The sequence below is a fragment of the Myotis daubentonii genome, chromosome 2 (genome assembly GCF_963259705.1).
Source record: "Myotis daubentonii chromosome 2, mMyoDau2.1, whole genome shotgun sequence".
NCBI lineage: Eukaryota > Metazoa > Chordata > Mammalia > Chiroptera > Vespertilionidae > Myotis > Myotis daubentonii.
The window spans coordinates 17,279,980-17,293,332 of record NC_081841.1 but is presented as its reverse complement, the minus strand read 5'-3'; the positions used below and the strand labels follow the sequence as shown (position 1 = coordinate 17,293,332).

Below are 13,353 nucleotides of genomic sequence, written 5' to 3'. Positions count from 1 at the left end.
GCAATATATTCCTTTATTCCACAAATATTCTGGCCACCTACTATGTGCCAGGCACTGTTCTAGGGAATGCATACACAGAACGGAATAAGATAGTCATGGTCCCTGATCTTGGGAACCTGCATCCTCAGGGAGAAGTGGAAAATAAGAAAGAAAAATGAACTAATAATATAACTTGGGGTAGTCATAGTACTATGAAGAAAAAAACTAAAGTAGGACAATACAAAGGGCAGTGTAAATGAGCGAGGAGTATGGCTTTGAGATCATGAAGGCCTCTGAGAGGAGGTGACAGCTAAGTAGAGATTCGATTATGTATGGAAGCAAGTGAATAAAGATTTGAAGAAAAGGCTTTCCAGGCAGAATCCAATATGGAAAGACCTTGAGGCAAAAATGAGCTTGGCAAGTTTTTGAACAAAAATAAATCATATGATGAGAGTGCAGGAGAAGGGGAGCATGAGGGTTGAGGTCATAGATGTGAGAAGGGGCCAGATTCTATTGACTTTTGTAGGCCATTGGAGATTTTTTTTTTTTAAAAAAATATGTTTTTATTGACTTTAGAGAGAGGAAGGGAGATGGAAAGAGAGAGAGAAGCATTGACGAAAGACTGAAACATTGATTAGCTGCCTCCTGCACATCCTCACTGGGGATCAAGCCTGCAACTTGGGCATGTGCCTTGACTGTGAATCCAACCAGTGATCTCTTGGTGCATGGGACGATGCTCAACCAGCTGAACCACACCAGCCAGCACCAGTCATTTGAGATTTTAAGCAGGTCATGGCATGTGGCATGATATAATATACATTTTAGAAGGGTTGTTCTTGATGCTGTGTGTAAATTTAATTGTAGAGTGGTAAGAAAGGTACCTAGGACAGAGATTAGGCATATATGAATTGCCCAGGCTAGAGAAAACCAAGGAGAAATGGACTCAACTAGTCTAACCTAGAGATGACAGATTAGAATATAGTGTAGTCCAGTCAGAGGCAGTTGGTTTGAACTAGGGTGATAATTACCAAGGTGGAGAGAAGCAGCTCCACTTTAGGGAAAATTTCACAAAGGAAGTGATATGGAATGCCGGGGTCCAACCCCAGCAGGTCCAGGGGTCCCCAAAGGTGTGGACGGAGTCGGCGAAGAAGGAATGACACGGAGACAACGTTCAGTTGATCAGCAGCCTAGCCAGGATCTCCAGCCAGGATCTCCAGCCAAGTTCTGGTCTGGATCTCCAGAGAGGTTCTGCTTCGGATTTCCAGCGAGGTTCTGTAGCCATGTTCCCTCGCTAGGTTCTCCAGCCAGGTTCTGTCCAGGCTCTCCAGTCAGGTTCAGTGTCCAGGTTCCAGTCAGGTTCTCCTGCCAATCTCTGTAGTCAGGTTCAGTCCAGGATCCCTTGCCATGTTCTCCCGCTAGGCTCTGTCTCTAGGCTCCGAGGCCAGTCCCTCTCCAGGATCCTCCGGCATGCTCTCTCCAGCGAAGTTCTTCTGTCTCTAGGCTCCGTGTAGGCTCTGTCTTCTTGATTCTGTTCTAAGTTCTGAGTGTTTCTGTCTTGTTACAACTGTATTTATACCAGTTGATTCAATCCTATCAATCTCTATTACAAAGGTTAGGGCGTTTCTTATCTCCATTCCAGGGAGAAAAGATTATGTAGTTTAAGCATGATTGTTCGTAGTTAAAGGGATTAATTACCCGCCTGGCACTTAGTTGAGGGGTTTTATTCCCTCCCTAACTTCAGGGGAAAATCCCTACCTGGGGATTCAACCTTTCTCAGAGACCTTGGTTAAAACACATAGTGCCAAGAAGGTGAGCAAACATATTAAGAACAGTATGCCATATATGCCAGGTCCCTTGAAACAGCAAGCATGGACCAGCTCCCGGCAATGGAACAATGTGAGCTGAACTTCAAATGATGGGCAGCACTATGACAAGGGGAGAGTCATTCATTGAATTACTGAGTGCCTACCAGGGGCTGGGCACTGGTCTAGGTGTTGTGGGCATAGCAGTGCAGAAGCTCTTGTTGACAATAAGAAGAAAACTTGCCAAGTAATATTTTAAGTAAAGATTCAAAAGTAGTGAGGTGAACAATACACTTAAAGAATTAGTTCTAAGGATGCTTTATTTTTTTTCCTTTTAGTGGAGAAAATTGTATGATTAACCTTCTTTGTATGCTTGACTCTCCTTGAATTTGCAAAAGTGTTAAGTTTCTATCAGTAGCAACTCAGTTTATTGTCAGTTGGCAAATATCATCAGATCCCTTCCTTAGAAACAATGGTTAATATATATCTATCTTTCCCATCCTGCTATCCTGCCTCAAATTCCCCCATTCTATGCCCCCCCCCCAATTTTTTCCCAGCTGGATGACTCAACTTCAACTTCCCCTCCTTCTAGTTCCTATCGTGTACTCCTCTAGAATGAGCTGACCTAGAGCATTCTAGTCATGTCTGTTCCCCAGAGCTTAGAGAATAAATTCCAAATTCCTTAGCCTGCACCAACTGACCCAACTACTTTTTCTGCTTTATCTCTGACTCCACTCTCCTATTGTTTTAATCACATTGGATTTTTTCTTCCTTTTTAAAAAATATTTTTCTAATTGTGATGAAAAGAAATAACCAAACTTGATTCAAAGAACAAAGACATAACAAAATTAACCACCTTAACCATTTTTTTCAAGTGTATAGTTTAGGGGCATTAAGTACATTCACATTGCTGTGCAAATCCCATCGGATTCTAAATCATACAGTATCACTATTCCCCTAACACTCTGGCAGTTTGTTACCTGGACCATACCTGGGTTCCTCTGGCTCCTGAAATGCTGTTTCCTTTCATTACCAATTAACATACTATCTATCTTGAAGACCAATGCTCAGATTCTACCTCTTGCTTTAGGCTCCTATGAAACCTTATCTGGACACAGAAGGTCAACTCTGTTGCTAGGTAACATACTACTTACAAAATGCATCTGGACTGGGAAGATTTATACATGAACTATTCGTACCTGATGGGGATGCGATGCTTTGGACTTTGCCAAGTGATAACTCTTGTAATTAGGCAGGTCCCTTGTCCCTGGAGGCTAAGCCTCTGGAGCTGTTCTAGGAGATATTGCCTCTTATGGGGCATGAGGCTTCTAATCCAGGAACATCCCTGTATCCATCCAATATTGATCTTATCTTCTTATACTCGAGGGGCCTGGGCGGATGTTTGTACTGATATAAGGACTCCCACAGATGAGAAACTCTGATGCTGCTCTGTTAGCCAGTGGTGTTTCCTGTATCTAAAGACCTGCTTTGGGGAGCTGCAGCAATCTGTGGAAATGTCCTAATTACTGACACCCCTTGCACATCTGGACTTAAACCACTGGGACTGTACTTAGAGTGAGGGTAATAAAGCATGGCTTACCTTGGGGAGGAGCTGGATCGCCTGTAGAATTCTCTGTCTGTGCCCAGAATTAAGGATCCCAATTTCCAATAAATCCTGATCTTCCATAACATTGCTTCCCTGAAACAAAACCAGAAATGTTGTAAGTTAAATCAGGCATTTTTATTATGGGTAAATAATGATTTCTTTAACACAGAGACAAATAACCAACATATGATCTGAATTTTATAGATAAAACATAGTCACGTTTCTATGAGGGTGGGATTAGAGGGAGTCACTCATGTTGAAAGTTCTGGGAAAACTTCCTTCCCCTCACCAATACTCTCATGATTTACTATTTCTGGTTGGATTATCTGAACTGGGGATTCATTCCTGTGACTTAAAACTTTGTCCCCCTAAAAATGTAAATACTTCTAGGGAACAGTGTCATTTAGAACCATCCATGACTTATACCTTGATGTGAATGAATCAGTTTTGTTTTTCCCCCAGGAAAACAGATTTTGTGAGGCAGGCTGATGGAAAAATTGCATAGATGAGGTTAAAAGTGAGAGTTAATCTTAAAATAGTGACTGCCAGACACCTGGTCAAGATGTGGGGCCAGAACAATGAGTAAGACGCAGGTCCCTACCCACAATTGTCATTATTCCTTCTAGTGCAGTGATGGAAACAGACTGTTCAAAGGCAGTCAGAGTGATGTAAATGTGCTATAATGGTGACATGGTCTTGGGAGCCCAGAGGGACCAAGGGTATGTTTTCAGAGGAAATGATGTCTAATGGCTAAAAAGAAGAATGAGTAATGTTCTGTGGCTAAAAAGAATAGTGTCCTTGGAAGCACTGAGTTCTGGGGTAAGTTGAAGAGAGGAGCAAAAGGTAAGACTGCAAAGGCAAGCAGAGGCCAGACATACAGACATTGCACGGCATGCTGTGGAATTCAGACATCATCCTGCCCATAATGGGGATCCCTGGGCAAATGTTTAAGGAGTTACAAGATGTGATCCCAAACTTAGAAAGATCAATTTGGTTTTTGTGGCTGGGTCTCTGTTTCCTTACCTATAAAATGACGAAGTTGAGCTCCACAGCCTTCAAGGACCGATCTAGTCCTGAAGTTCTTTGATTTCAATGATGTTTTAAATCTCTAATTAATATACGCACATTTGTTTTTTGGGGTTTGTAAGCTAAATTGAGGAATATATAGGAGAGTTCAAGAATTCAGATCGCTACATTTCTGGACAAATCAAACTCTGTCCTCTTAATGTGTAATACAAAAACTTTTATGGATAGAAGTTACAGAATGCCCATTTACGGAGAGCAATGGGTATTGATTAAATTGAAAGCAAAAGAGGATGAATTGGAAAGGGAAACCCTGGGGCCTAGAGCCCAGGAGGAGGCCATGTTAGTTGTTCTAGAGATTGGGATTAGACTGTGGGACATAGAAAGAAAGAAGGGGACTTGAAAACTATCAAGAAGTTTGACTTGGCAAGTGAATGCATGGAATGATGGAGAAATGCAGAATACACACTAGTTCCAGGCTTGGGCAAGAGGGGTGATTCATGATGCCTTTCCTTGATAATAAGGACAAGGGGCCAGTCCAGTGTGTGCAAAGTGAGACTAATGCCTTTCCCTGGACAGGGACAGCATAGATGGATGTAAACAATTTCATATCGGACTACATTATAAATGGAGAAATGACTGGTCTTAGAAAGATGAAAGCCATTAGAATGGTGCCATAGCGAGGGATTTAAAACAGGCATTCAATGGACAAAAACATTCTACCTACTCCTAGTACCACCCCTATGCTTGAGCTGCTCTGGTGCTCTTGGATGAGGCATAACGATGCAGGTCTGATAATGAAAAGCCTAATGAAAAACAAATAAAGCCAATCTTGGCAATGTGCCATAGGAAACATTGCTCTCAAGAAATTACTCAGTGCACACAATAGAGGATGGCTAAGAATATAAATGACTTCATTTTGAAAAAGTGTTATTATTTTCAGAAATGGACTAGTGTGTCACAAGCGGGATGCATGATACCATTCACATTTGACTTTTACTCTTCGAGGGGTTTTCCAAAAGGAGTTTCCCAGCTCTTAACAAACAAACAAACAAACACACAAACACACACACACACACACACACACACACACACACACACACAAAATTGGCCTTCTATGTATTAGACCATTACTAGGTTTTCGTGGACTGAATTACCAGCCTACAACTTTAGCTCAGAAAATATAGAACCTACTTTCTTTGTACAAACACAAAACACACCAGGATCCCTTAGCCTGAATTAGCTACTATCTATATGTAATCCTGAAAACTTGGTTTCAGTATTTGAATACTGAAATACTTTGAAGAATTGAAACTTTAAAGACCACCTTTCTTCCTCTAACCTACCAATATACCATCTTCCCTATTTTCTTTTTTTGTTGTTGTTAATCCTCATCTAAGGATATTTTTCAATTGACTTTTAGAGAGAGTGATAGGGAGGGGCAGAGACACAGAGAGAGAAACATCAACATAAAAGAGACACATCATTTGGTTGCCTCCCACATGTGCCCTGAGGATTGAGCCTGCAACCACAAGGTACATGCCCTTGACTGGGAATCTACTGGAGACCCTTTAGTCCATGAGCCAACACTCTATCCACTGAGCCAAACCGGCTAGGGTTCATCTTCCTATTTTCAGTAAGGAAAGAAACATTGGGGAGAATTGAAAGGAAGTTAGACTTCTCCTTGGGTCAAATTTCCTAGCAGGCAGGATAATGACCAAGCATTTTTGAAAAATGAGTGAAAATTATGGGGAGCACAGTGCAAATGATAAAAATGTGTCCAGAGGGAAATGGTGCTAATTGTAGAAATGTGAAGAGAAAGGTTCACTGTCCCCAGTGACGCATGCAGTTAGAAATTTTCTATTTTCTCTCTTATTGTAATACACAGGAGTACAAAAATATCTCGGTGCATCATCTAGCCAGTCTTTTTTTCAAAACAGCACCAGGCTTGGCGTCTAAAGATGTGGGTTTGAGTCTTGTCTGGGTAAACTTGGCTAAGTCATATATTATTTCCAGGTCTCTGGTCCTTACTCATTAAAATGAAGCACTTTAACAGATATCCATTCAGTTCTAAAGTGCTATGATTTCAGTCAAGTCCAAGTTTTGATTAGTATTATCCTATTTAATAATAAACAAACATGGTAATTGATCTTACCTTCGCTATGCCTCCCATTGGCTAATCAGCTCGATATGCAAATTAACCACCAACGAAGATGGCAGCAAATTTGCATACTGTAGGCAGGGCGGGACAGCGCCATCCCGCCTGCCCTGCCACCATCCGGGCCTGCTATCTGCGACCCGGGGTGGCGGGCGTCCGTGTGTGTCCCGACCTGGGGTGGCCAGGCAGTGCAGCAGCGATTGGCCAGCCTGCCTGGCCTCCATCCGGGCATCCCGTGTGCGACCCGACCCGGGGTGACCGGGCGGGGCAATAGCAATCGGCCAGCCCGCCTGGGCGTCCCATGTGCGACCCGACCTGGGGCAGCGCCCCAACCCCCAGATCGGCCCTGCCGTGTGTGCGACCCAGGGCGGTGCCCAACCCCCGGATCAGCCCTGCTGTGTGCATGACCTGGGGTGGCGCCCCAACCTCCGATCGGCCTTGCTGTGTGTGTGACCTGGGGAGGCGGGGCAGGCATGGAGGGATTGGGCCTGCCATCTGCCACCCAGGGAGCGGGCCTAAGCCAGCAGGTGGTTATCTCCCGAGGGGTCCCAGACTGTGAGAGGGCACAAGTGGGGCTGAGGGACACCCCCCTCCCCCCTCCCCTGCCAGTGCACAAATTTTTGTGCACCGGGCTTCTAGTCTATATATATAAAAGCCTAAGCGATCGGACGACTGGCCAGTAGTTATGACATACACTGACCACCAGGGGGCAGATGCTCAATGCAGGAGCTGCCCCCTGGTGGTTAGTGTGCTCCCACAGCGGGAGCGCTGCTCAGCTGACCGATGGGTGCCAGACATCGGGGTCGGGCTCACTGCTGACTGGCAAGCACAGCTGTGGCTGCCTGAGCCTCTTCTGTGGACACTCCCCCTGCATACCCCTCCCCCATCTAGACCAGGACCGGGATAGGGACTGGCATCTAGACTCACTGGGTGAGAGCCCGTGGCTGCTTCTCCAGCGCTGAATGAGGAGAGAGGCTGCCATGACGAGCAGTGGCTGTGTGGTCATGGGTTTTCTGGTATTGCCCTAGGACAGGTGCGCCAAGACAGCAGAGGAGTGGCAGCGAACCTACTGAGTGGCAGCAGTGGCAGGCGCAGCATGGCCAGGATGAGTGGGAGCAGCATGGTGCCCAGCCTGGGCTCAGGCTCCTCCCCTGCCACCTGCCACTTTGCACACTACTTTGTGCTGTGTGGGATCGACACGGACAGCGTGCTGGAGCCCGAGGAGCTGGTGGGTAAGGCTGGGCTGCAGCAGCGCAAAGGTCCACTGATTCCTGCAGGCCAGGCCAAGGGACCCCAGTGGTGCATGAATCCATGCACCGAGCCTCTAGTTATATATAAGTATAGATTGTATAATTTGAAATTACATTTTATTATTTCAGAAGTTATAACTTACACTTACCTTTAAGAAGTAATTATAGAAAAGTGCAGAAATGCATGTGTGGTTTTTTTTTTGGACAAATTCATCTCAGTACCAGGAACTTATAAAATTTCTTATGAAAAGAAATGCTAGCATACCTTATTTTTGTAATGTCATGGATTCTTACAGAATTTCAGAGGAAAATGAAATGTTTCAAGTCTTACAACTAACTATTTCATTTATTCTTGGGTAATAGTCACACCATCAAGGACAATAAATGTTTCCATTTTTCCTAGGGAACTGGAATTTATTCTTACATTACCACTTGCCTTCACTAAATGTTAGAAAACCTCAGCTTAACTCATATTTTTCCTCAATAAATGCTAAACAAAACTCTAGTTTTTTCCCTCCTCCATCCATTTTTCACATGGCTGCCAGAACAATGGTTTTTGGAGTAGAGCTCCGATGTGTCCATCTTCTACTCCACTGCACTCTCTACCTCATCTTCCCAGTACACGTGCTGGCTCTACTTCCTCATTTCCCATTTTCTCCTTAAGCCACTATAATAAGCACTTACCCCCATTAACTCCATAGAATTTCTCTGCCCAATGTTAAGAATGACCTCTCAATTGCCATGTCTAGTTGATTCTTTTCCATTCTGATTTCAGGGATTCATTGGCTATATGTGGTTGCTGGCAACTATATTGGAAATGCATATATAGGACATTTCCATCATCACAGCAAGTTCTATCCAGCTGTGCCTCTCTACAGTTGAAGGCATTGAAACTGGCTGAATCCCACAGATGGAGCAAAGGTGGTGATATTACAGGGAATCAGACAGAGGAAGTAAAAAACACTCAGGCATCATTCTTAGGATATAATTGATGTGCCTCTCAAAGTTCATAGACATTAAATTTAGCATCTCTAGCAGATGCTCTTTTAACATTTCAGTCATGAAAACAAATTAGAAACTGATTCTACTTTCATTAGTGTTGTTTTATTATGGGGTTAGAAATCTATGCTATTGAAATGACAAGTCTAATTGAGAAATGATTTATTTTCTTAGCACACTACCAGGCATGTTGCACAGGGTGTCTAGGGAATAATAACCAGTAGGTTAAGTTGTTTAGTTAATGGCTTACTAGAAGCACCAAGGGCCCAAGACAGTGTTTTTAGAACAGGTGTTCCTTTACTGACAAGAAAGATCTAATCCAGGGGGCCTTTATTGCTTTCTTAAATTATGGAGTAAATAAACATAATCTAATATATGTGTACCAAGAGCTGAAAGTTTCTTCTCTGATCATGGGGAGAGTACTTATGTATTAATTTTTTTTTCAGCCGCGATAAACTAACAAGATGACCAAATAAAATGAAAAGGAGTGTTTTGATCTTAGTGATCCATTAGAAATAGAACAACTATTTACTAAAATCATCTCTCAATAATATCTGTGCTGATTGCTTCTGTCTCATAGAACTCCAGCTTGAACACTTCTCCTATCTCAACAGCTTTAGTACATACATGTCATACTCATTTAGAAACCTTCCCTTCACATTGCATCCTATATAATAAAAGCCTAATATGCTAAGTTTCCAACCATTTGTTTGACCGGTCAACCAGTTGCTATGACGTGCACTGACCACCAGGGGGCAGATGTTCCAACTGGTAGGTTAGCTTGCTGCTGGAATCCGGCCAATTGGGACTGGGCGAGAGAGGTCAGACATGCCCTGGAGCCCTCCTGTGGTCCCTCCCCAGCTGGCCAACCTCTGGCGGTCGGCCCTGATTAGGACTGGGCGAGACGGACCCCAATCAGCCCCCATCAGCCCCTATCGGGACTGGGCAAGACGGGCCAGACATGCCTGGGCCAGTGGTTCTCAACCTTCCTAATGCCGCGACCCTTTAATACAGTTCCTCATGTTGTGGTGACCCCCAATTTCATTGTTACAAATTGAACATAATTAAAGCATAATGATTAATCACAAAAACAATATGTAATTATACATGTGTTTTCCAATGGTCTTAGATGACCCCTGTGAAAGGGTCATTCGACCTCCAAAGGGGGCACGACCCACAGGTTGAGAACCGCTGCCCTGGACGAATCTGTGCACCGGGCTGTTTTCGGCCCGATCCCTGGAGGCCAGGTTGAGGGACCCCACCTATTACATAAAATGCTGGGGAAACATATTTAAGGACCATGGAGAACTGTTTTCTTCTTAATATAAGCAGGAGTGGGATGTTATTTATTCTCACTTTTCAGGCCAAGAATGAAAAAAGTGAACAGGGTGCAGTTATTGGAGAAAATTCTTTTGCTCTATACTGAACTAAATTAGATTCTTCTCCACAGTTTGTATGACCCTAAATATGTAAAATTGAATATTTGTATAATCGAATGACCCCAAGATCTTGCAAACTCACACATGGAAAAATGCATATTTTCGTTTGTTTTTAATACAAGTTTTCACAGCATAAATGATATGGTGGTATAAAACCATAGGCATCCCTTGCCTTTGGAAAGTTCACTTTATGCCACTTTACTTTAATAAAAGACGTATTTTAGTACCTGTTTTCACTAACCAAAGGAAAAAAATCTGAAGAGGCCTTTTGCTTTTAAGAAAAAAGGTGAAAAGTGAAAATAGCGCTCAGTGTTGCTTTTGCAGGGAACCATTATAGAGGCAGCTGCACCCCAGCATCCAAGCATGGCCCCCCAAGCTTCTTCCCCTGGAACCACACTCGGCATCTCAGCATCAATGCTCCATAGCTTTGTACACTGCACATCTGGGCTTTATCTCAAGGATCCTATTTGTCTTTTAAACAAATTTTATTTTTTACTAGGGGCCCGGTGCACGAAATTCGTGCACTGGGTGTGTGTGTGGGGGAGTGTCCCTCAGCCCAGCCTGCCCCCTCTCACATACTGGGAGCCCTCAGGCATTGACCCCCATCACCCTCCAATCGCAGGATCGGCCCCTTGCCCAGGCCTGACGCCTCTGGCCTAGGTGTCCAGCCCGGGCAGCGGGGACCCACAGCTGCAGCGGCCCCGCGATCGTGGGCTCCGCTTTAGGCCCAGGCAAGGGACCCTTAGCTCCTGGGACTGCCAGCTTCGACCGTGCCCAGCTCCCATCGCTGGCTCCACCCCTACTTCCTGCTATCACTGGCCAGGGCGGAAAAGGCACCTGATTCTCCGATCATGGCTGGGGGGCAGGGCAAAGGCGGCCCCAGGGCCGCCTTTGCCCTGCCCCCCAGCTCTTAGCTCCCCCTGGGTTTCTGATCACTGTCAGTGGCAGGGGGCTTCTTCCTGCTTTCCCTTTCGCCTCCCTGCATTGTGCCTACATATGCAAATTAACCGCCATCTTGTTGGCAGCTAACTGCCAATCTTAGTTGGCAGTTAACTGTCAATCTTAGTTGGCAGTTAACTGTCAATCTTAGTTGGCAGTTAATTTGCATATAGCCCTGATTAGCCAATGCAAAGGGTAGCTCATACGCCAATTACCATTTTTCTCTTTTATTAGTGTTGATTTTATTTTATTTTTTAGAGAGAAAAGAAAGGAGAGGGAAGGGAGGGAGAGGATGGGGGAGAGAGAGAAACATGGATGTGAGAGAGAAACACTGATTGGTTGTCTCCTGCACACACCCTGACCAGGGACCAAACCCGCAACCTGGTTATGTGCCTTGACCGAGAATCAACTGGCGGCCTTTCTGTGCATAGGACAGCACTCAACCAACTGAGCCACACTGGCCAGGGATATTTGTCTTTTTAATCCTCACCGAATATATGTTTTTATTTATTTGCAAGAGAGAGAGAGAGGGAGAAACATTGATGTGAGAGAGAAACATTGATCGGTTGCTTCCTGTAAGTGCCCCAACTGGGGATCTAGCCACAAGCTAGGCATGTACCCTGACCGGAATTGAACCTGCAACGTTTTGGTGTATGGGATGATGCTCCAAAGAGCTGAGCCACTCAGCCAGGGCTTTATCTCAAGTATTTTGTGCATTGGTTGGCAAGATTTGTCAGTATCAGAAAGCCAAAGAGAGCTCATAGGGTGTTATACTTAATGTAAAACTGGACATAATAAAGCATTTCAATCATAGCAAACAAAATAAAGACATTATGCATGCACTGAATTCTGGGTCAGGGAATGCTAAAAAAATTTCCCATATAAATTAACAATAATTGCTAAACGTTTTGTAGGCACGCTCTCCTTTGGATAGCAGGGGAATTGCGCATATGTGATTTTTTTTGCAGTAGCAATGCTACCTCTTAGCTTCTTTAAGGCTTTGAGTCAATTTGCCATCAATTTGCAAGTACCCAAAGCATGTCTTTATTGCATGATTATGATAACTGCTATTGTGTAAAAACCAGATTTATAATTCCTTTACTTAGTTTATCACACAGAAACATGGGTTACCATAAGATATTAGATAATGTGCTTCTTCCAAATTTAACTCTTTTTGTCACACTAATGAAATGGCAGTGGAAGAAAATTTCATCATATATATATTTTAACTCTCTACCTTTACCCTCTAATTGGACATATTCTGTCTGATGCAATGGAATTTCTTGTTCATAACTAAATTTTCATGATTTTAGCTTAAGAAGAAAGTTTTCCAGATTCCTTGGACCACACAGAATATTGTTTCAAGTAAATGTCACATTTAAACAATAAGTTAGAGAAATCTTACATATGTAAGTTATATATCTTAATGAATAAATTATATATTAGATTTTTGTTGTTGTTACTTCTTGCCCGAGAATATTTTTCGATTGATTTTTAGAGAGAGTGGAAGGGAAGGGGAGAGACAGAAACATCATATCAATTGGTTGCCTCCTGCAAACACCAGGCACCAAGCCTTCAACAGAGGTACATGCCCTTGACCAGAATTGGACCCAGGATCTTTCAATCTGCAGGCTGACACTCTATCCACTGAACCCAAACTGGCTCGGGCTTGCTTAGACTTTTTTTTTTTTAAGATTAGCATTTAACAGCTAACATGATTACAACGTTATACTTTCATTTATTCCCTTCATTATTTTTCAAGTCTTTTTCCCCTTTGAAATATCTGTTCTGAAGCTGGGGGTGGAGGGATTGGTGGCTTAAGTAATCAGGTATTTATTTGTTGAAAAGTATTAAGCAAGGTTTGGTGATATAATAAGTTACAACTATGATTCCCTTGAGACATGTATTCATGCAGATTTTAATAGATGTATACTTATAAAAGACTGAAAAGTCATTTATACACTAACTCGTACTGTCTTGGTTAAAAATTTCATAGCTGCAAGAGAGAAAACCTGTTCATTTTTAATTAAGGATGTTAGCCCACAAGTCCTACAAGAATGCCGGGAGCCGGTCCATCCTTGCTGTTTCAAGGGACCTGGCATATATGGCATACGGTTCTTAATATGTTTGCTCACCTTCTTGGCGCTGTGTTTTAACC

The 13,353-nt window shown here is 43.4% G+C and overlaps 1 protein-coding gene and 1 long non-coding RNA gene across 8 annotated transcripts in view; one reads left to right on the top strand and one right to left on the bottom strand.

The window, feature by feature from the left end:
- The window catches only part of ANKS1B (ankyrin repeat and sterile alpha motif domain containing 1B), an 827,013-nt gene that overhangs the window by 286,941 nt on the left and 526,719 nt on the right, over window positions 1-13,353 (bottom strand). For all 7 annotated transcript variants that reach the window (XM_059681894.1, XM_059681893.1, XM_059681896.1 and 4 more), the window contains one exon: window positions 3,382-3,480. In XM_059681894.1, the coding sequence (XP_059537877.1) occupies window positions 3,382-3,480 (99 nt within the window). The remainder of the gene's footprint in view (window positions 1-3,381; window positions 3,481-13,353) is intronic.
- LOC132227136 (uncharacterized) overlaps window positions 1-13,353 on the top strand; it is a 252,747-nt gene that overhangs the window by 4,188 nt on the left and 235,206 nt on the right. The window lies entirely within an intron of this gene.